This window comes from Asterias amurensis, chromosome 4, assembly GCF_032118995.1.
Source record: "Asterias amurensis chromosome 4, ASM3211899v1".
NCBI lineage: Eukaryota > Metazoa > Echinodermata > Asteroidea > Forcipulatida > Asteriidae > Asterias > Asterias amurensis.
In genome coordinates, this window is record NC_092651.1 from 1,149,696 (window position 1) to 1,174,459 (window position 24,764).

The 24,764-nt window shown below is 37.2% G+C and overlaps 1 protein-coding gene across 1 annotated transcript in view; it reads left to right on the plus strand.

Moving 5' to 3' along the window:
• Positions 1 to 8,604: 8,604 nt before the first annotated feature.
• LOC139936154 (IgGFc-binding protein-like) overlaps positions 8,605 to 24,764 on the plus strand; it is a 103,255-nt gene continuing 87,095 nt past the window's right edge. Inside the window, exons 1-11 of the mRNA XM_071930900.1 lie at positions 8,605 to 8,796; positions 17,077 to 17,348; positions 18,136 to 18,308; positions 18,694 to 18,821; positions 20,363 to 20,640; positions 20,866 to 21,021; positions 21,555 to 21,595; positions 22,087 to 22,184; positions 22,562 to 22,832; positions 22,990 to 23,118; positions 23,672 to 23,794. Coding sequence (XP_071787001.1) covers positions 8,653 to 8,796; positions 17,077 to 17,348; positions 18,136 to 18,308; positions 18,694 to 18,821; positions 20,363 to 20,640; positions 20,866 to 21,021; positions 21,555 to 21,595; positions 22,087 to 22,184; positions 22,562 to 22,832; positions 22,990 to 23,118; positions 23,672 to 23,794 — 1,813 coding nt within the window. The 5' untranslated portion in view covers positions 8,605 to 8,652. The remainder of the gene's footprint in view (positions 8,797 to 17,076; positions 17,349 to 18,135; positions 18,309 to 18,693; positions 18,822 to 20,362; positions 20,641 to 20,865; positions 21,022 to 21,554; positions 21,596 to 22,086; positions 22,185 to 22,561; positions 22,833 to 22,989; positions 23,119 to 23,671; positions 23,795 to 24,764) is intronic.

Consider the following 24,764-nt stretch of genomic DNA (forward strand, 5'->3'; position numbering starts at 1 on the left):
ACAAGTAACAATAATTTGGGTCAGAATTGAACAGATTGATGATGGAAACAAAAGTAAAAACTAAGTTAGAAACATACAGTTGGGATTATAAATTATTTTTTAAATTATTTTTTATTGACAAATTGTAATTATTGTATTTGGTTCAAATAGAATTTTGTTGAATGCTTAATGATGAGGGCCTGACTTTTAAAGAATATTTAATATGTCCAAACAAAAGGGAGAATTGTACTGGAATACGTGAAATAAATGTTAAGAATATGACATTGAAATAAGACAAAAAATAGACAACAGAACACATATATTTAAGCCTTATAGTTGCACTCATACAATAGACGCAACATTATTTGTTTTGGCTGTAACGTTTAACGAAGGTCTCAAAGTTATCTCTTTGCCAGTGTTTTTTTTCTGTGTACATATTACTGTGTATGATAATATTTCCTTTTTTTCTCTTGTTGAATGATGATGAGAAAGGGAAATGGCTGATTTTATGGCCACTTTCATATAAGAATTGAAATGTGGAACAGCCGCTAATGATGTTATAAACGTTGAAGGCCTCACCGAATAAACATTCGAAAAGTGTGCAAGATTGAATTATGTGTCTTTGTTTCTTTCTTTTCTATTATAATAGATGATTTGTGGAATCAATTTCATATAACATTTCAGTTTTGTCCACATGTACAAATTGTTGATACAAAAGTCAACAAATCTTTGAAAGTTAAGGTATGTCATTACAATGCCATGCAAATGTCAAAGAAATTGATTTTATCAGAGTGGTTAAAAATTATAATAAAATTACCCCTCCAAGATCGATCCTCCCGCCCCTGCCCTTTCCCCCTAAATTTACCCTCCAAGATCGAGCCTCCTCCTTCCCCGCCCTTCCCACCCTCACCGAAACGGCGACTTCGGCTACAGCTACGGCTAGATCGCGCGCGTCTGCCTATTCTTTAACACTGTTAGACGCGCTGATCTAGACGTAGCTGTAGCCGAAGTCGTCCTTTCGGACACGGCCTATCTGTGTATACTTGGGCAGTGGCATAATGTAAAAAACAATGGGGACGAGCGAATAGAAAACGGGGACAAGGTTGACGTGTTTTGACACGTGACTGCAGTCAGGTTTTTAAATTGACGATTTTCATAATAAAGTTAGGTTTAATTTTTGTTTGTTTTACATTTATTTGATAAGTATTTAAAAAAAGCTTTCCAAAATAATTTTGTTGAGGTTGAATTAGTTTACTTTTTAAAATAATTTCGACTGTTTATCTGTTGTTACAAATATTTTGTCAATTTAGCAAAATGATGTTTACGAACGAGGCTGAAAGACCATGTGCAAAAACTTGTGAAATTATGAGAATTGTCAAAAGTCGTCTGCTCACCTCCGCTATGACAACACGTCAAGAAAACTCTGAGACGTTAGACTAAATTATCTGGATACCTGGATTTACCTGGATATGTAGAGACTCAAAGATTACGCATTATTTGCCACCTTTGTTGACTTGAAAACTGTTAGGCCTACATTTAATTTATTTAAAAAAGGGCTGTATGGTATGTATTTCAAATGGATAGTCGGACCAGTTTTCTCAAGCTGTCACACGTCAACATGGGAAGTCGAGATACGAGTCGGGTGAGGATTTTTAGCTTTTTATACTTCGAGCTTGCGTAATCTGTCTCATTTTCGTTTTGATGTTGCATTTTCCTTGAGAACTGTGGCTTCATTCTGTTGGTAGCTTTCTCGGGAGCCTTTTTGTCAAAAAAGAAACGTAAACTTTCTTCTCAGTCAGGAATGAAGAATGCCAACTGCCAGTCCTTTTCATTAACTCAACTGCAGTGCAACGAATTAGTAAAAAAGAAGCACGGTAGCAAGATAATTTAAGGTAAGACTTTCATTTTCAAATCAATATCCACATGTATTTTGTTAAAAATTATAGCCTACCAACACGTCTACCAAACAGCTAGGGGAAAGCTAGGCCTAGGCTGGAAGTGGTGGTTATGATGCATTTTGGGAGAGTTTGCGAGTAAGCTATGCATGTTTTATGCGTGACGAACATCGCAAAACATTGCATTCTATCCCAGAATGCATTGTTTTTTCCTATCTGTAAAGGGGTCTATGGATGGTAGGCCCCTATCTATCTATGTCTTATAACAAACAAGGTTTTCAAAATCTTTTTTTTTTCATTTTTGAAACCGTTTGTCGTAAACTAAACAAATGTAGGCTACTTTTACTTACTAACTATATAAAAGAGTAGTGTAGGCCGGTTCATACTTCATTCATGGGAAGTGAATGCGAAGCAAATTTTACCTGAATTTGACGTCACAAATCTCCTTTCGCAGCGATATTTGCAAGGTGCTGTGGCGAAATATGCAGCCAATCAAACCTGGAAAATTATGACCGAAGGCAGACAGTCTTTACGATTTTTTGCAATGGGTTCTTTCACACGCAATAATACAACACACAGGACCGCCGGGCTTTAAATAGCAGTCGTGTCTGCAACCCCCCAACTTGTGTCACGACTTTGACTTAGCTCCCCACACTCTGCTGTAACACCAGAATCTGAGTATGTGGTGTCACGGTCTCAGATGTCCTCTATTTGGTTGGTGTATTTTTTTGGGGGGGGGGAGGAGGGGGGGGGCGGTGCATTATATGCAGTTAATTTTTTTTCAAAGTAATTATTTCTTTCTTATTGAAACTAGTTTAAAAGCAACACTTGGATTTGTATTCTTAGTAAGTTAAATTGCCATTTTTATTCTAATCAGGAAATCACTTTTAGAGGTAACGTTTCAAAAGAAATCCAATGTGACAAACAAAAGCACATCAACAAACTTCGAAGTTGTTTGTATTTTTACTTGTACTTGTAGAACAATTTACCTTTTTATGAGTCATATGCATATCTTCAAATTTCAATGCACAGACATGGGCAACCTCACATTAAAATGCACCAAGCAACCGAATTTACTTGATACAATATAAATCAATTCATTAATGGAGAAAGTGGATGAGGTTCATCGCCCTAGAGCATGTTTACACATGATTAGGGCACTATACAAGTTTTGGTATTATTATTATAATTATCAAAATTAGATGACGGGAATGTTAAAATAAAATAAATGGACTGACACCAAAAGGCATGTTATACATTGACGCAAGATGGCGCTGCATCTGGCTGCATCAAGAGTGAAACGACGAGCAATACTGTACTAGTGCGACTTTCATAGATGGCAATCAATTTGTTTGTTGGTTGGGCGGGGGTATGGTTTTTTGTTTTGTTTGCCCTCCTCGGTGTTTGGCCGCCATACAGAAAACCAGATTTTAGTGCAAATGAACTTTCCGCATTACTAACATTAGTGCTCCTACAAAAGTTATCTCACGCCTTCCCAACAAACCTGAAATGTGCATGACCTTACTATAAATTGTTATAACAAACAATACAAAATTATTGTATCCGTATGCTGCTCACATACACTACGATTGGCCAAGCTATATACACTATGAATTGTATACATGCCTAGGTGTGCCGGTATAAGTACGATTGGCCAAGCTCTATACACTATGAATTGTATACATGCCTCGTGTGCCGGTATCCGGCTTTCTATAAAACCCCATTACATGTTGCAGATGTTTTGTTAACAACAAAATGTTTTTTGTTAGTATGAGTCATTGCATTTCACTTATTAAAATGTACGGAACAACGTTTAAGAGAAACGCAAAGTGGCACCAATGGGCTTCCGTAAAAATCTATCGTGACGGGAAAATGTGTTGCTGTTTCTTTCAATCTGAGTATGAAAGACACTGGACACTTTTGGTAGTTGTCAAATACCAGTCTTCTCACTCATGGTGGTGTATCTCAACATGTGCATACAATCACAAACCTGTGAAAATTTGAGCTCAATTGGTCGTCGAAGTTGCGAGATAATAATGAAAGAAAAAACACCCTTGTCACATTAGGTTGTGTGCTTTTAGATGCTTGATTTCGATTCCTCAAAATCTAATTCTGAGGTCTCGAAATCAAATTCATGGAGAATTCAGTCTTTCTAGAAAACTGCGTCACTTCAGAGGGAGCCGTTTCTCACAATGTTTTATACTATCAACCTCTCCCGATTACTCGTTATACCAAGTAAGGTTTATGCTAAACATTCAGTTTTTTGAGTAGGTTTTTTTTTCACGAAAAAGGGTTTATAATACAAATCACGAAAAAGCGGTTTCTACAAATCAGCCTATTACTATGTAGGGCATAGAAGTCATTTGTAACACGATCGTTGGTGGCACGGCTGGGTCAACTTTTGGGCCTCGCCTATATTATTATGCCCAAGTAAACACGAATAAAGGAAACAATCGATATGGCGTTCAATATTATAACAACAAAATGGAAAGGGGGATAGTGTCAAATATTTCTCAGTGTTGTTCTTAAAGTTGTTATCATTTTTTTATTTAGTCATCCGAAAAAAACATATATGTGGAAACAAATGAATTGTCAATTCCCAAATGGATTTTTTTTTATATTCAAATTTCCACGATAGTTTACTTTTGTAAATGCTGCGACTAGAGATGTGGTTGATACGGACATCTCGCCAAACGTGGATGAATAGAGAAGATACCATGGCATGACAGTTTGTTCCTGTTTCTCTTATTCAACTTTAACTTTTTGGTGACTTTTCCTGATTTTATTTATAAATAAGCATGTTGACAAACAAGACGAATTAGGCGCTTCCTGTAAACATACTTTGTTCATCCCAAACGCAACTTAAAGCGGGCCTTTGCTTCGCGTACACTGTGAACGTTATTAGTGACTCAGGAGAAATATAATGTGTACTATTAGCTTCGAAATATTTGTCTGCCCGAATGGAATTATTATAATTACAATGTAGACAAATTATAAATGAACAAGAGAATTGTTGACATGCCATTGGGATGCATAAACTCACACAATGTTCATAGCTTCTGCCGGCAAATAAAAAAAACGCATTAATTTTATGAACGCATTCAAATTCATGCTGATCCCCTCCATAATCCACTCAAGGATCCCTTAAAAAGATGAATGCACGATTTTCTTTGTCGTGCAAGCCATGACTTCGTTCTTCCCACAGATTCGTATCGGTCATTCTTATTGCACTGTAAAAAAATTGGGTAAAAAAATGCCCAACTTTTTACCCATTTAAGGGTAGCCTTGATCAAGGCGCTACAGCCAGCCGCGATCTGCAAAATCCCAGTCCCCATCACTGAATTCCGCCAGCGCACCCCCATACATAACACAGTGCATATAATACGTGTACTACAGCGTATGTACACATACTTACTGTACATGTACATGTATCATCTGTATACGGTACACTTACGGTACTTGGGTACCTCATGAGGTTGAAAATACAAAGACACGACCGTTCTCACGACTACACTATACTGTTCTCGCTGTACAATGTATGGTAATGTACATTTGTGTATGCACTGCATGCGTGTGCCGCGAACCGGGCCGGGGAACAATACGTCAACAGCCTTGATCAAGGCTAATTTAAGGGCGAATAGTGAACTCCTCCAACTTTTGGGCAAAGTATTACCCATCAAAGTTGGGCGCTCTGATTGCCAAATAATTGGGTAATATTTCATCATCAATAGTTGGGTATATTTTGGTAACCAACAGTTGGGTAATTTTTTGTTTACCCATTTTCTGGGTATTTAATAATTATCAATTACCCACTTATTGGGCGATGATTTTATTCATGATCTAGTTAAAACGTTTAACCATTTTCGGTGTTATCCAACAAATGGTGAATGTATTTAACCCTTTGATTTACAGTTTCTCCTGTGATACGTCATACAACCAGGCATATAAAATATATTTTCCACGATGGCAAACGGTGGTGAGTTGTGACCTTGGCATCTCTCTCAAAATCGTGAGGGTGCTCAGTGGTTTGTAGATGCTTTGGAAGGTTAGTTTTTAACTAAATAAAGTTTGTTTCCTGTTCAGTTGTACACAGTCGTGACAGTTGCAGCGCAAGCAATGCAGTGATAGTTCCATGAATGTATTTCATACACAAAGCAACACAACAACCACGCATACATGCCACAACCGGCGTTGCACATAATGGCATGATAAAAGTGAAACTATCACAGTAGTGTCAATGTGTTGCTCGCTCTGCAATTGTCACGACTATATGTACGACTGAATAGTAAACACAACTTCATATTTAGTTAAAAACTCACCTTCAAATTGGATCTATATCCACTGGACAACCCCGCTCGTCACAGCCACTCCTCCACTCGCCATGTTTGAAAATAATTATCTTTGTTCTACTGTTTAAAGGAACACGTTGCCTTGGATCGGACGAGTTGGTCAAAACAAAAGCGTTTGTAACCGTTTTTTATAAAATGCATATTGTTGGAAAGATGTTTTAAAAGTAGAATACAATGATCCACACAAGTTTGCCTTGAAATTGCGTGGTTTTCCTGTTACTGTGCGAACTAACATGGTCGGCCATTTATGGGAGTCAAAATTTTGACCCCCATAAATGGCCGACGTGTTAGTCGACGAGGTAAAAGGAAAACCACGCAATTTCGAGGCATGTTTGTGTGGATCATTGTATTCTACTTTTACAACATCTTTCTAACCATATGCATTTTATAAAAAACGGTTACAAACGCTTTTCAAAGACCAACTCGACCGATCCAAGGCAACGTGTTCCTTTAATGCCCAACTTTTTGGCAACTCTTTAATCGTAGTGCGCATGATTGGACGATTTTGACCAACTAATGTGCATAATTTTAACCAACAATCGAGATTACCAAAAAGTTGCCCAATAAATAAGCAAAAGTGTAACCAACAGTTATGATGAATTCAGATTACGAAATATTTTCCCAACACTTGCCCATTTTTTGTTCCGCTTTTTAAACAAAGAATGGGCAAACAAAATGTTTGCCCAACAAGACCAATTATTTGTTTTGTTGGGCAATTATCGACCAATAATTGTTGAAGTTACTTTGCCCAACAAATGATTTGACCAACGTTTTTGCAGTGTGGCATTAACCAACTACACTTTGAGCATGTTTTTATAAAGTTGAATTTCCACTAGCACCTGGTTACAAATAATGAAACCTAAAACAAACTCATGGAAGATCTCATCTCACAAATTTTATGCTATGCGTTTTCTTGTTCTTTCACTCATTTAAGTTTTTTTTTTTTTTTTTTTGGCATTAGAGGTGTGTCCGTGTTGTTCACAGTATAGCTTCATAATTGTTATCCTGTTGTGTCTTTAAATTGCAATAATTGTTTATTTGGTTTTGTTTCCCTATGATTTATGTTAAAATTCGTTAGGCCCTCAAGATGTACACGGAGAAGACTGTCCACAAGTCAATACTGACATGTAATTGAAATGAAAGCAAAGTATTTTGCCTTAAAGGCAGTGTACACTATTGGTAATTACTCAAAATAATTATTAGCATAGAACCTTTCTTGGTGACAAGTAATGGGGAGAGGTTGATTGAATAAAACATTGTGAGAAACAGCTCCCTCTGAAGTGAAGTAGTTTTCGAGAAAAGAAGTAATTTTCCACGAATTTGATTTCGAGACCTCAGATTTAGAACTTGAGGTCTCGAAATCAACCATCTAAACGCACACAACTTCGTGTGACAAGGGTGTTTTTTCTTTCATTATTATCTCGAAACTTCAATGACCGATTGAGCTCAAATTTTCACAAGTTAGTTATTTTATGCATATGTTGAGATACACCAACTGTGAAGGCTAGTCTTTGACAATCACCAATAGTGTCCACTGCCTTTAATGCTGTAGATTATTAATTGGTTAATCTCAAATGCTTCAATAAACCTCCTCAATCTAATTCACTCCTCTGGAATACTTACCACGGGCAGCCACAATTTCGTTTAAATCGTTCAATAATACTTGGAGGACGCAAAATTGGTGTATAGAAGTGAACTCCTTAAAATATCGATTCAGAAAGCACGATCAAACGAATTTGAATGCACACACTGAGAGGAAAAAACGTTTGCTCATTGATGACCATGCCTCTCTAACAAAATTGAATGCTCTCATCGATCTAATTATTTGAATTGAGCCTTTTTGACCAGTGAATCTGAACTGCTGAAAGTGAATTACGCAGAATATAAAGACTGTTGAATGCAACAAGCTCATTTTCAAACGAAATTGAATGAGCCGGTGTTAATGGATGCTTTTTGTTGAAATTTGCTGTGCAAATCTTTACTTAAAACTTTTATCAAAATCTATTTCAAAATGTGAAGAAGGCTTCGAAGCTAAATGTGGTTTTGGCGCATAAAAATATGTCACCTCAGAGGAAGGTTTTATGTTAATAAATTTGAAAGCAAATATTCGACCAAGGTTTTGTCACAACTTCTTTTGCAATTTGCCAAAATAAATTCTTCTGAAGGGTGTACTGTGTGCAGTTATTCTATTCAAAGTCATCCACTCGTGCTTTCTATTCAAAGTCATCCATCGTTCGCGTTCACACTTCACTGAGCATTCATTGTGGGTCTTGCTGACCGGCCCCTGCAATGACTTTTTGTATTATAAAATATGTTTTATACACTACAAAAATAAATGTGAGTTTGCTTTTGAACTCATAACTTTGTTATTGGCGCTATCGTGAGTAAAAGACTCTCTCAGAAGTCCGCAGTCCGCGACCGGGTTGTAAATGATGGCGCGGCCGGCAGATCAGCAATTGCTGGTGTTTGCAATTACTTTGTTTCTCTGTCTGTCCGTGGAAGCTTTCCATTACAAAGGAGGAAGCATTAGTTGGAGAATTGCTGGGTACAATGCTGAACAGACTGAAGTAGACGTAAGTCCAAATTGCATAGTTAAATAACTCTGTGATAAAGCCAATGCCGAAACAAACGCAGAGTCTTGTATTTTAGGGAAATATTGCCAATATACCTTTATAGGTGAAGAGTATATTCTGAACACTATCAGGAGCCCATAGCTTGTTGCTGTTGTATCTTTGTACAGATTTTGAAATCCTCTAGTTTGGATTTTGAAAATGTCTTCTTATTTTTTTGTTTTTTGAAAAACCGTATTGCCTTTGGTATTTTGAAATTTTCGATTGTTTAAACCGATATAAATGTAGATACAACAAATCTATATACATGAAAAATTTTCATATTCAAAATGTTGTATTGTTATTGTGCCCTTTGTAAAGGGGCAGCCCTCTCAGTCTCAAATACAAAGCTTGCATGCAGGCCTAGCGTCGTGCAATGTGCTGTTTGGACTAAACGATTTCCTAGCTGCTTCAGTTCTATGAAGCTTCAGACAACACTAGTCGTAAAAAAGGTCAAAAAATAGTCAATGTAAACAAAAATGAAGTACAAACCATGGACAAAGTAATGTAACCTTAAAATGAGCCAGATATTTGAGATCAAAGATCTCCGACATCGGTAGTTGTCTATGGTTTTTCCTTCGCAGCTTAATCAGGAATAGTACGATCTTGGCAGCTGGATAGTTTTATTCTTTCCTCAGTTATTTCTTTTTACCCACTAACCCGGAATGGTTTAACAGGCGCGAATCCATGCAGGGGGGTGGGGGGGGGGGCGCACGCCCCCCTTTTTGTCGGGCAAAAGAAAAAAAGGAGGGAGAAAAAAAAGAGAGAACAAAAAAGGCAGGGATGAGGGGGGACGACACATACCTGTGTATTTTTTTTTTATAAAAAAACCTATTAATAACCCGTCGTAGGCCTATATACCTTGTACACACTGTTTTATTGTGGGCAACCATTATTTCACCCACAGACACTGTCTCATGAGGAATTTAACGTTAATCTGGGCGTATGGACAGCGTGTGTCCCAATGAACATCAGCGCGAAATACCTGTGCCTAATTTAAGCTCTGTTTACCGCCGTGAATTCGTCGCGATCACCATTTCCATCGCCCAGCCCTGATTTCGAGGAGGCGAAAATCACACGCCTGATCCCTCTTGAAAATGCACGCCCCTGGCATACATTTCCGGTGTACATTGTAAAATAAATTAACGTCGTAAAAACTTTTTTTTTCTTCTTCAGTAATTTATATTAATGACCCTGTTAACAATTTTTTTGTCTGAAAATGCAAGTACTTTGATACCACAGTTATAAATGTGCAAAGCATTGATCGCCACCGTTTACAGGGTCAGCAGATTGGGGAAAAACTATAGCGGCCCATTAATCGGTCCAATCCACTTCATCCTTGGCCAAAGTACCTGTTGTATAAAATTCTTCCGCTTTTTGAACGAAAAGACACGATCTGCAACGACCAGTGCACTAAACATGGTGTAGACCTGTTACAAAATAATGATCGGCCGTTGATGGGAACTCATGCTTTTTTGGTTCATGTGAATTTCTCCATTTTGGTTTTTCCCAAAAATTTCCCATGGGTAAACCTGATTTTAAGTTAATATTATTGGAAGTCAGTAGTGCATCTCCATAGAAAAATTATGCTCTATTCTCTCTCTGCATCTGTTAACAGTCCTGTTTTGTTATTATTTTTTTAATCATGGCTATAGTTTGTTGGGTATATCAGTCCCACACGCGCATAAAGCCAAAAAAATCCCCGCTTGACGTAAGCTCGGAATTCACTGCTTTGCCTACGGTAAGCAGAGCCATGAAATTTTGCCCGGCATATGCCTAGCGGATTTTTTTTTTTTCATATTTATTTTAGTTATACCTTTATTTAGCAAACAATTTAGAAGAAACAACTTTCCCATTGAAAGCACTAACGACAGTGCCAATTTCGTAATACAAAAAAAAAAGAAGCTGTTTACCGAAAGTGTATTGGTTACATTTTTTAATCTAAAAACTAAAACCGCACAGTCACGAGTTTGAAAACTTTAGTTATGACTTATAGAAAAGGGCGGCGAGAAAAACACACTTTTGTTTGGTGGGTGTATGTTTGTCCCTGCGTTCCCTATTCAGTGATCCGTACTGCTCTGCATTGATCTATTCATATACCGAACTATAGTATTATGAATGCCTGGTACGGTTAACTCAAATTCTAAGTATTCCAAGGTGTGGTTTATTATTTTTAAAATATTATTTGAACTAAAATAATATTGTTTTGCTTGGCGCAAGACCGCCAAGACAACTTGAAAAAGGTTAGTTATATCATTTTGAACACTGTGAATGATGAAATACCGGTCGCTTGACAGGGTAAGCGCGATAAAGACCCGGCACACTTTATCCAATGTGACAGGAGTTCCTGTGCCCCCCCCCCCCCCAATGGCGAAATGTGTACAGACTTTTTCTAAAAGCACACTCTTTTGAATCCTCATCATGGGTAACTTCCCATTATGGGGGCAGAATCTCCGGCGGACAGAGTATCCCTGGGACACTGGATCCAAGCTTTTTTGATGTTGTCAAGCTTTTTTATTGCGAAGCCGAAGCCAAAGCTCAGGCCGGGGTTTGAAGAAGGGCTCTAGGGGGGAAAGTACAAACACAATTTTTTTTTAAACGAACAAAAACAATTGTCGTTCGGGCCGGTCGATTATTTATGGGAATAAACAGCACTGATATGGCCAGCCTAGGTCTCCACGGGTAATGGCCTTGGATGGTGGCGCGGCTTCCCCGCCGTATGGACCCCGCCTTTTTGGCTCGTTCGTCTAGTCACAATTAGCTGCCACCAACCAACCGGTCGTTTCAATACAGCCATTCTACCTCCTTGATACAGCTATGTAGCTACGGCTACGGCTCGATCGACTGCCATATTTTCCGACTCAAACAACAATCTGTCTGATTCGGTTTTAACAAAGATCCGTATGGTATTTAAAAAAATAATTTTTATATTATTTAAAAAAAGCTGTTGGTGTTTATAAAAATGTTTCCTCAACTTCATTTTCTGTATCTTATTTTAATAAATAATATTATATTGTTGACGTAAGGAGGGATATGTTAATAATATATTTTATCCCGCATTTTCACAAACATTTAGTAGGCCTACCGTTTTGATCCAGAACCATAAACTAACCAATTACAACGACAGTATGTCGGAACATCTCCATTATTCAGTCAGTATAATGGAGATCAATGGTCGATGAAACCTCTGATGATGTAACCTCCACATTCTGTACCAAAATAACTGTTATTTGATGTATTTTCAACTTTTTCATTTTTGTTGTGCATAAATAAACACCCCCAACACCTCAACAAACAAACAACTATTTTGTGATAGAGCTATAGCTCTACACAGGGTGCGTTCGTTTAGCTTCCCTGGGTCGACCCGGTGTGTGGCGATTATTTTTTTCCCAGGACGAATGTGTGCAGATAATTACCCACGTTAGTCATGGGAAAAAAACGCCAAGCACTGGGGTAGACCCAGGGGAGCTAAACGAACGCACCCTATAAAAGCACGCACCCTAACCTCGTGTAGCCTGACTACTGAGGGCGCTATTGTAATGCACCATTAATGTTATCTTTTTGTCAATACATTCACACGTGCCTCTCTCTGTTGTGTACACCGAATCAGCAGTGTAATAATTTATATCGGAATATCGTCAGTATAGTTTTAAGTACCTGAACCAGGTTTTATGTGCACAACAATTGGATGCTTTTGTTAACAAATACTACCAAACCAAGGTTAGTTAGAAAGAGATGCTAAGTAAAAGTAACTGATGCATTAGACCCAGAAACTGGGGCGCTGTACTCGACGACATGACAAAGAATGTCAATGTATGTCAAAATTTCGAAAAAAGGAGTACAGCGCCCCAGTTACTCGGTCTATGGTATACTGATGCATAGTTTGTTAGTTTCGTGTTTGGTAGACTATAGTTGCGATAACGTAAACGTAACGTACGTTACAATAGAGAGGTTTTGCAGAGTCACCGAAACTCTTACGTGAATGGATACGTCATAATAGGTCATCACCTTTGGGAGGTCCATGTGGTGATGTATAACCGTTGTACACAACAAGTTAGAAATAGAATAGTCGCTCAAAACGGGAATCTGTCGCCATACACGTATTAGTAAATAACGAGTTTATTTTGTTCATGTTTTTGTAGCGGATTGTTATTTTTTAATTAGACTAGAGGTATCATACATGGATGTAGTTGGACATTTGTAACCACCATGCTTCGAAAAAGAGAAATGGCGATTAATTGTCCATGGGTGCAGCCATTTGGTTATTAGCGCCCTCTTCAGCCTCAAGCTGAGGGTAAGTTAGCTGAGGGTATTCGTTAGAATTTTGCGAAACAAAACTACATAGCTCACTTGACGCGAACGCGTATTGTTCGATATCTGTATGCAGATTCGTATCCGCGACTCTGTGAAACATCTCTGTTATCGCAACTAGGTAGACACGAGACTCTACAAAAACCCACCTACATACCAATGTTTTGGTGTTCAGTTGCAAAAAAAAAAGAAGTATAGCTCTCTTTTGTTTTTAACAACGATCGGTTGTCCTTTCTCTTAAACTCGGTCGTCCTTTCTCTTAACTATGATTGATGAATCTGACTTGAGGAAATGATGATGTTAAAGAGAGACATCTGTTGAGTTAAGTGTTCCAGCCCAACAAAGTGGGCTACAGCTCTATATGCGTTCATGGAGGAATAAGATTTAAGAACACCATCCATGCATGCATTGCATGTTCTTTTAGTGAACACTCATTTTTAGTTACATACATGATTCAGTTTGCATTTAGGGTGGTAAAGTTTACATGGTAAACCGGCAGGATCTTTAAGTGAGGACTTAAGCCACTTATATATTCGAGTCATTGCAGCACTATTATTACTGGTATTTAATAATAAAAAACACCTCATCAATAAAGTTGCTGTCTATAAATGTCTGTGCCCTTTTGAGTTTCAGTTTCTGGAAAAGCAAACTTTCTGTTGACTATTTATTGTTGACCACAATTTTATTATTATTATTAGGGTTTATTAAAAAGACTGCTTATTGATTGCAGCCTACTGGCTGAATTACAAAACAGTTTACATTAAAGTTTAAAGGAATACAAAAAGGTCATCTAAAGTCAGTCCGCGCAAAGTGCAGATAATGCAATGTTGCATTATTGTGCAACATTGAGTAGCAGAATTGAGAAACGTTGGCGAATTGCACTACTTCAAAGTTGCACTATTCTGCAACTCTTGCATTCAAGCACAAAAAGGGAATCGAAAAAGGCTTTGTTGGAATAGTTAAATTCATATAATAGTATCGTTAAGTTCCTTACCCAACTTTCTATCTGTGCAAATCAAAAAAGTTATCAGTGCGTTTTCGCACAAATGGCTTTTGAAAATCACCATTTTACTGTGTCAGATTGTATCCTCGTCCAGTGCTATTTATTTATAACGACTATAATTTTAAAAATAACATCATTTAGAGTCAATAAAAATATAATGCTACAGTTTTTAATTATATTTAATATTTTAATGTTAAAATTTAATAAAATATAAACTTTATCGATGTTAAGTTTTTAAATGTATTGACGTGCCTGACCATTTATGAATTGCGCGAAACATAAACAGATGGCGGGAGACTTGGAAGAGCCTAGTAAATAATAACCGTTTTAGTAACTTGCTCCTTGTCTTTTCTGAAGTAATTTGGATTACAAATTTTGTATGTAGATGAGTATTTTATATTAAAGCAGGGAACCTAAGTAAATATAGTGACAACTTTGGCAAGGGTAGGCTGGTCTATGTTCAAAGCTACCGTAGTTTGAAACTTTAGATCGGCCGATGCCACACCAACCCAACATCTAGGCATCAGTAGGCTAGTCCACCGTACAGAATTTTTCACCCCATCGCTGGCAAGACAATGGGTCATGTGCCTAAGAAGATTGGACATGAAATCTCTTGGGAGACGCTGGCAGCACAAAGGTAGTGGCCAGGGGTGTGTTGTTTTCACCAGGGGGATGATTTACGCTGGACAAGTTCGTTGTGCATGGTGGACCCAAAATATTTTGGAGGTTGTGAGTGGGGGAGATGTGCAGGCGGGTCTCTAAGCCAAATTAATCCCGGCCCGTCCCATTGACATATTTGATTTAAAACAGTAGATTGCAACCAAATGTAAACAAGTAAAAAGGAAGGTACAGTAATTATTTTGAAAATAAAGACTTATTAATATAAGTAATTATTTAAATTGTAAAAGTGTAACATTGTTATAGTTGCTGCCTTCCATTTGATTTGAAAGTCACATTTTTTGTCGATTTTTAAAGACTTATAAAAAAAAATCAAGAAATGTTTTTCACTTTGATTTACTAATATTGTGCAATCTTGATTTATCATTACCATAAACAAAACTTGATTTGATCAGTTAGGCAATTTTATTCAAGTGTTTTTTGTATTTTAGACACATTTTGAATTATTTTAAGTGACCATGCAGTTTGCAATTTGTCATTTTAAATTTTAATTAAATCATTCAACCACTGTCAGTAAATTTGTCTAGAAATAACTTTACTTTAAACACAAGTTATAGTTTATAATTACTATTTATTGCTCTTTCAATGTTGAAACCTAGAAAATGTACACTTTTGAAATCTCCAACTTAGAAAAAAATAAACAATTTGAGGGTTGATAATTATAATAATAATAATATAGGTATTTATATAGCGCCTTTAACAAAGATCAAAGCGCTGAACAATAAACAAGAACAACGCAAAGAAACAAGAAACACAAAACAACAAAGGACTAATGACGAGGCTGACAGAAAAAGTAGGTTTGCGATTTTTCTTGAAAATGGGAGTATAAGATGATTCCCTGATGAGTTTAGGTAACTTGTTCCATTCCTTCGGCCCAGTCAGGGGAAAGATTTTGAGCCGCAGATCGAGAAGGCCTGTGCTCACAGAGAAGGGATTAAATCTTCATTATAAATATAAAGACAAAAAAGAACTTATCAATGTTCAGAAATAATTGTATTTATTATAAAGAAATTTATTACAATTAAAACCTCAATGTAAATACAGAATATAATTGTGTAGCTTAAAAAAAATAATAAACCTTTAAACTAGACGTTATTCTCCTGTGTAGTATTAGCTCCCCCCTAAACACCTCCCCCATCCTCCACCCGTACCCAACCCCATCCCCAACCAGCCCAACTATCCTAAAACAACAATAAAGTTGTTTGATTTTACCCTCAGACCATAAGCTGATTAGACATTGACAGTATTTCATCTAGTTTTCAACATAGCTTCAATTTTTCTACTTTTACACCGAAAGTTGCATTATTGCGCTACTGGTTGCACAATAATGCAACATTGCATTATCTGCACTTTACGTGGACTGAAGTAAACCGTATGAAATAAAACAGAGAGGTATTTTTAGGAAATCAAAATGCACAAAGCACATAAAAATGTTGCACAGTAGGCCATGTAAAATTACAACAACATTCTAAAAAGCACACAAAACTACAGTTCGACATACTTGTATACAACAGAATTCGGGTATTGAAAAAAAGAGTGAAAATCACTTTCAACTTGACAAAGGTTGCACTTGGTTGGAACGATAACTGCCAGATCATACAATTCATTATTTGATGCTTGATTTCAAAGGACACTGCTCAACATCTGTGACATCTGTAGGAAAATAGTTTTATTCAGTTTTTTGGGGCAGGGAAGATTATGTAGTAGGCAATACTATATTTGTTTACATGTCTACATCATGCATAGAAACCTTTAAGATTCTTACGGGGCTCGAGGATATAGATGCCAGCAGTCTATTCACACTCTCACAAACTATTAACACAAGAGGCCATGACATGAAGCTCTTCAAAAAAAAGGCTAAACAAAGGGCTCAATCTCAGAAAAGACTTCTAAACACAACAAGTTGTAGATAACTGGAATAGATTCCCAGCCAAAGTGGTCAAAGCCAAGACAACCAATCAGTTCAAAAACAGCTTCGACAAATACCTGAATTGAAAATGGGTATGGGGTGTTAAAAGGCATTTATAAGCCTACAATATTAAAACTCCCATCAAACCTTAAGTGTAAGTGTAAATTTGTGTTGCACTTCATAAAATCTGTCCACTACCCCCCCCCCAAAAAAAAACCCCCAAACCCCCCCAACCCCCCCCCCAAAAAAAAAAAAACCAAAAAAAAAACAACCCAACAACAACAACACCCAAACCCCTACAAATAGTAAAAATTACAACTGATTGTTGCCTTTCTCATTGCAGGTAGTAATCTCTCACCGAGTGTCATGGCAAGATTCAAGTTCAGACAGCGTTCGTTGCACACAAGACAGAGTTGATACCAAAGCCCGCTATGGTGGAGGTGTTATGACCTGTCAAGGTTCTGGTACTGTTGAGTGTCCAGAAACCACCTTGGCTGGTGGTAGAGATTTTGTTTGTACAGATTATAATGTTGGTGCAGTATGGAGCTCTGGTGTCAACAGTATAACCCAACGCTTCCCTGTGCCAGGCACAGCCAGTGATTCGTACTTTGTGGGGTTAGTATTGTGTTTCATTATTTTTTTTAGATTGGTATGTTCTATTTCTCTCAAACTGAACACCTTGGTAGTTTATTTAAGTTGTACTCTAGCTAGATTGAAAAGTATGTTTGTGAGATGATGTAACTTGTTGAGGTGGTTAAAACAAAGTCATATGTCAAACCCAAATTCTTTAGTTTGCCTTAAAAATGCCAGTTTTAAAATTACCTCCTACATGTAGCCGTGGCGTTAAAGGGACATGTTGCTTGAATTGTTCCAGTTGGTCCATGAAAAGCATTTGTAAACCATTTGTTATGAAATCGATATAGTTAGAAAGATGTTTTAACAGTAGTACAGTGTATAATGATCCACACAAACATGATTCAAAATTGCATGGTTTTCCTTTTACTTTGCTAATTAATATGGTCAGCAACTTTAATGGAGTCAAAAACTTTACTCCATAAAATGGCATGCCCTGCTAGGAAAACAATGCAATAGACCATTTCATAGACCATTTCGCCCCATCCAAGGCAGCGTGTCCCTGTTAGCAGAGTATTTTCATAATTTCTGATATGGAGGATCATGATTGTCCACTGGTAGTATTCGACATTCACAGGTGATTTAGTGTTGTGTGTATGGGAAAGTTGTTATAACCGACTTCCTGCATATTCAAGGTTTGCATAATATTGGTACTTTGTGACATTATTTTTGGCATGCGTTTGTAAAGGAGACACATCCTATTCCACACATCAGTTCTGATACATGTAAATCTAATGGTTATGTTGTTTCCTATTTCAACAATTGGCAGGTATAAGGGATGCTGTTGGGCAGATGATATAACAGGAGGAAACTATGGCCTCATGACTGCCATCAATCTTTCACCACGGTTGGACAATGGACTGTTGAACTCCTCACCCAAAACAACAATGTTCCCAGTTGTCCGAATACAGCGTGGATGTACAGAAAACATCAGAATCCCAAGTAACTACACAATTAAGATATTCAGCTTTAAGTATTACTTATTTTCACTTCCACTAGGTCCTTGCTTCAAATCCCACCAGGGGTACCCTATGTGGATTTGGATTTTTAATCCCTACCTGACTGTGTGGGTTTTCCTCCCACATCTAAAACTGAAACTTCCTTCCTTATCTTTTCTCCATTTTCTCCATTGGGTTATTGGGTAATAAACTGATTAAGTTCGCTTTTCTGAGAGTGCTTGGCTTCACAACCAGAATCAATAAATAAAAATTAATTAAAATGGTCGCAAACGCTCATTTTAAGACAGTCTGGAGATTACAACAATTGAGTTATGTTGCAGTGAAGGCTGCCATTTTTAATCAGTTTTACATTTTTTTTTCTATCACAGTGTTAGATGCCGATAGAGATTATGTGTCATGTCACTTCGCAACAAATCCGGATGACATTGCAGACTCGTGTCACTCACTGTGTGATTTTCGTGTGCCAAATATTGAGCTGAATCCAGACAATGCTATGGTAAATCACATTTATATGTTTAACAATCTTACAAATCAGCCACACAACTTTTATTGTCACTAAGGATAAGCCTTTTTGTGGTTTCGTGCATCAATTTATTTATAGTTTTGTTGTTGTTTTTGTTCCTCATTTTGGGGGGAGAATTCTATAAAGAAGCTGGAAAAAATCAATCAATATACTTACATAATGTTCCTTAAAGATGAAATAAGCATTTTATATCAAATTAATTTGTTTGCCAATTGTATATCTTTATTTAAAAAGAGTTAGTTGACTCATATTTACAGACATTAAATTCTTTGATGAATGATGTTAGCTTTGATTTTGATCCTTTTAAATGCAGTCAACATTATAAACTTGTTCAGGTACCTTACATGTGTCTTCTTTAAAATTGGTTTGAGACTTAAAGGCAGTGGACACTATTGGTAATTACTCAAAACAAGTATTAGCATAAAACCTTACTTGGTAACGAGTAATGGGGAGAGGTTGGTAGTATAAAACATTGTGAGAAACGGCTCCCTCTGAAGTGGAGTAGTTTTCGAGAAAGAAGTAATTTTCTACAAATTTGATTTCGAGACCTCAAGTTTAGAACTTGAGGTCTCAAAATCAAGCATCTGAAAGCACACAACTTTGTGTGACAAGGGTGTTTTTTTTCTTTCATAGTTATCTCGCAACTCCGACGACCAATCGAGCTCAAATTTTCACAGGTTTGTTATTTTATGCATATGTTGAGACACAGCAAGTGAGAATACTGGTCTTTGACAATTACCAATAGTGTCCACTGGCTTTAACTGACCCAATTCCTGTTGCGCAGTGCATCTACTTACACACACTTGTAATCCTGGGGTGCGTTCCACTCGCGCAAACGTTTCCAATAGTTGCGCACGTTTGCCAACAATTTCGAGTGGAACGAGGAGTGTGCTGCCACCGTTGGTAACGTTGGCAACTTTAGTTGAACATACTTCTGAGGTGTTGGTGAGTGGTTTTTAAAATGGCGGACAAGCATACAATATTTTTTCTTTTTAACAAACATAATTACATTGTATTTTCGGTGATTTATAATGAAGATTTAAAGTAACAAAGTTAATTAGTTGAAGAAATGATGTAGAAAAGAGGACTACATACAGCAAAAACTAAGTTTGAAAAAACACTACGTACGGTGCACGCCATCTTCATTTCAGGGCGCCGCCATATTGACATTGCGTAATGCGCACCAATCGTTCCAAAGATAAAAAACGTTTGTGCGAACTGTTGCGAGTCGTTTGCGCGAGTGGAACGCACCCCTGTCCTCCATTTTGGGAGTCAAAATATGCACAAAGAAATTGATTTTTAAAATGGCGAAATTGTAGACATGAATTGGGCTGAGGTACATTTCAGGTCATGCAAGGGGTCAATCATTTCAGTTCATTTATTAAAATACCTTTTCTTTTATTTTCTTTGTTAGTGTTATCCTTTACAAGATATTTTATTTCTGTAAAAGGTACCTTTTTTACAAGGTACAGACAGCATTGATGCAAACTTACTCTTTAGTATTTTGGTTATAGGGTTGCATTCTGCAGGTGACTGCTTCTGGTTCCAGATCACAATATGCTGTTGCCTTGGTGGTACAGGACAGACAATTGCCTTCTTCGAACCCCTTGAGCAGTGTTCCCCTCCAGTTTGTGCTGGAGTACTATGGAACTGATAATGAACAATGTGCACCTAGACCAACCTTTGTACCTGACACCCCAGAATATGGTACTGTTGTAGTTGCCCAACCAACAGAAGCTGGTATGTCTGGAAGTATAACTATCGTTGTACGAAGTTCTGCTGATGGGGAGTCGTAAGTTGATATTCAGCTGTTTTTTATAATGAGAACAATTTGTTGCATTTTTTAAGTTATGGTGTGTGTATTGTTGTGAAAGTGTAAGCAAAAGTAAAGCAAGTGAGGTATTTGTCAAAAAAATACGGGTTTTTAACAAAAGCAAAACCCAGAGGTTTCCACTGATGATGTGGGACCCAAATTAATACAATGAACTGATGCAAAATAATTTGTCTATTGCTACAGCATTACTGACATTGTGACGCTCTCTCCACTCAACACAAGAAAGACAGAATTGACCACAATAAACGATAGAGAGGCTTCAATTGAAGTTACCTTTATACAGGGAGCTGAGCAACCCGGTAGCCATTCCATGTGCTTCTATGGTAACCAGACCAATGGGTAGGTCTCAACTTTGACTAGCTTTTAAACCCGACACTTTGTGTTTAACCTAAAGGGCCTTGTAACACAACAATGCAACTTGGAGGCAACCAACTGCAGTGCATGCTGCAGACCCACTTCATTAGTACATGAGTAATTTTTTGAACATTGTCCCCCGATCCCCAAGAAAAATATTTGAACAGCTGTAGTGTCTTTCTTCATGGAGACTGCCTTGAACTGGTTGCTTGCAAACTTCCTCATGTGACATCGCCCTATGATTTTTTACTCAACTCCCATAAACAAATTCCGAGTTTGTAAAAGATTCACAAAGATGGTAAATGTATAACTTATTTCAGATGAGGCTGTCCTTGTGCAAAAAGTAAAAGCGTAAAAACTGTAAACTCAAAAGTGAGGAACATAATCAATTCAAAGTGGTTTTAAAATTTTCTTTTATCTGGGCGTCATTCCACCATTTAATTTGGTAAAATAGTTAAAAATTTTTAAAAAAATGAATTGGAACTTTAAAGCTGTTTAAATGGTCCTTCTTATTGCAGAATCTCCTCTGAAATTCGTTGCATTACTGTGGCATTTGATGGTAAGTAATCTGTGTTAGTTTTATTCCCTTTATTATAAGTTCTGACATTGTGAATGGCATACATTCAGTCATCAATAAAACACACATTTAGACATTTGTGATTGAAATTGCAAGATAGGATATGAACAAAAACACCCTTTTACATAATTAATTGTTGTGCTTTCAGATGCTTGAGAAAAGCCTCAAGCCTGAAGTCTTTTTCAGATTCAAATATTTCAGTGAGAAGTTACCTCTTTCTCAAGAACTATGTTACTTCAGAGGAGTTGTTTCTCATAATGTTTTATACACGTACTATCAATAGCTCTCTGTTGCTCATTACCAAGTAATTTTCTATGCTGATACATATTTTGAGAAATTACCAAACGTGTCTAGTAGATATAATTTATGTAGATGTGTTTACTAGATGGTAGTATTGGATAAACTCACAAAGTTGACTGCAACCTTTCATACACTTTCATATGTTGTGTTGTATTGTTGTGATTATGTTACAGTGACTGCACCACAGATCGATTTGGATAAAGTTCTTCCAAATGTCGGTGAAGCAGTCGATCCAAATTTCGACCTTTTTCAGATCGTGTTTAATCAAGAGGTAGTGAATTCTCAATATTTTGTTCTTACTTGGATGTAAATTAATACTACTGAATGTGCTTAAATAATCAATTTATTTTGCCATATATGTGTGTAAATTTATTTGCTTTACATCAAAACAAATTTTTTTGCCATTACAAAAGGTAAACACACAACAAGTATCTGGAAATGATTGAAGTGAATTAACGTTGCTTTTCAAGATTTAAAAGCAAACTTTAACTTGTAAATAAATTTATCCTCACCTATATCTTGATGGATAAAATCATCAGCTAGCATTTATTTTTCAGATTTTGTTTTGGACAAGTTTATTTGATACACAAAAAAGATATCAGGACAATTCGGTGTCTAATTCTCTCAATGTGTCTGCTACCTCTCTAGGTGAAAAGGCCTTTGCAGGCTCGCTATATATCTCTCTTCAATTCCATTGACGATAGTAATCCTGTTCAAGTCTTCAATACATTTGGATCAGATATGCTGGTGTTTCCTGATAGGAACAGTGGCAGTGGTGCAATACCTATGAATGTCAACACACCATTGGATCCAGGAGAGTATTACTTTGTTGCAGATGAAGGGGCTGTTGTTGGATCAGCTATTGGTGGTCTAGATTCAGAGGCACTTGCATCAAATGTTTGGCATTTTAGCGTCACTGGTAAGAAAATTGTTGATCCGAAACAAGTGATTTATAAATTAAAATTTCTGTTGTGGGTTTCTTTCTGTTGATGATCCGGCTTGTATTTTCTGTATTATTGCTACTTTGATAACAAATCTCTTGTTACTATGAAACATTCACCATCTTTCCAATACAGGTATTCCTCCTGACCCATGTCTAACCTCTGAACTGTGCCAAAATGGTGGAACCTGTGATCCATTACCAGAAAACAGTGGCTTCACCTGCTTATGCTCTCCTGACTTCAAAGGAGCCAATTGTGAAAACCGTATGTCTGTCAAATTATTTTTATCTTTTAAAAAAGTGTTTATTTCAACATTTAATGTAATCCATATACCTAAAAGCATTATGTGCTTGGGTGGATCAGGCTTATATGAAGAACTTTGTTATTAATATTTGGATTTTGCCTTTACATAATGTGAATTAAGCTCTGTGTATACTTAATACTCTCCCAAGCTCTGTAATAAAGAAATCCACAGGCATATCAATTGAGTCAAATTCAATTTGTGACTGTGCAATGCTAGAGCAGATGTCTTGCAAGTAGACAACCAAACTAGCCTTAGGCTGGAGGGTGTGCGAATTCTATATTTTAGCGGCAGGTACCCCAACGATATGGGCAAAAAACATATTCTTTCTCGCTGGTGCAAATTTAACATCTGTTAACTTGTAGATAGTGAAAAATTCACTGATATGGTTGTACACAACATTTGTTGAAAGAATATTCTTGAGTGAATGATGGTCCTTCATCAGTTTACAGATGAGTCAAATTTTGTTTTTTAAAAGGTGCTCATAAGATGTTTGTCTTTTGTTTTTTTGTATAGAAAATCCATGTAGTGTTTCAGCAGATGTTTGTCAAAACAATGGATTATGTGAACCGAATGGTGATTTCACTGGCTATTCTTGCGATTGCCTTCCAAACTTTGTGGGTGAAAACTGTGAAAACGGTAATAATGTTATTGTCTTGAAAGTCTGTTTTGCTGAAAGATGAGTATAAATATTTTTAGTTGTGTGAAAATAAGCATTTTGAAAGCCTTTATCCAGTGCTTTCAGAAAGATTCTGTTACGTCATCACTCATGATACGCCATGTGTGGGAGCTCCAATTTGGATTGGCGCTTGCTATTTGGTTTTGTTTGGTGTGATTTTCAACAGGAGATGCCATTGAACATTTTTGAGGAAAACGCGGTTGAACATGTTCTTTTTTTGCTTTTTGAAAATTTAATCTAATGCAAAACAAGTAGGCCTTAAAGTCACCTGGAAACATTAGGGTATATGCCTCGATCTAACATCAAACACACGTATGTGCAAGTACATGCAAGTCCCAGTAGTGAGTTTGTATGTTTGGAAGAAAAAAAAACTTCTTGCATTTTTCCGGCAATGTCGACCAGGTGTATTGCTACTGGATGAAGCAAAACAAGTAAAGATGGGGTCAGTTTGCAAAGTGGTCCGGTCCGACGTCTTTTCTAGCGCTGCGCAGCAAACACGCCATCGTGCTTCGAAAATCCAGAATACACCACACGTTTTGACATAAAGAGAAAAGTTCTTTTCTAAAACATGACGCCATCCCAACAATTTTTCCAGCTAGTGGGAAGTAGAAGAAGGTACCTGAAAGATGTGACGAACCTTAAGGAGCATCTGCCTAACGTGAAAAAAATTTGGTATTGTTTCAACTTTGAGGGCATTTTTTTAGCTTGCACCAAGCGTCAATATCTTGTGTTGGCACTGCATGCGATTCAACGTGCTGGGTAATCCGAGTGGACCGTCCGCACAGCAGCCATACAGTGCGTGCAGTCTGCTCCGTGACCAGAGTTCTGTACGTAGGCATCATACCGATGAGGTACCCAGACATAGTGTACGGGGCTAGACTACACATTTTCTCTTTATTTCTGTTTATTCATATTCCACTCATTAAGGCA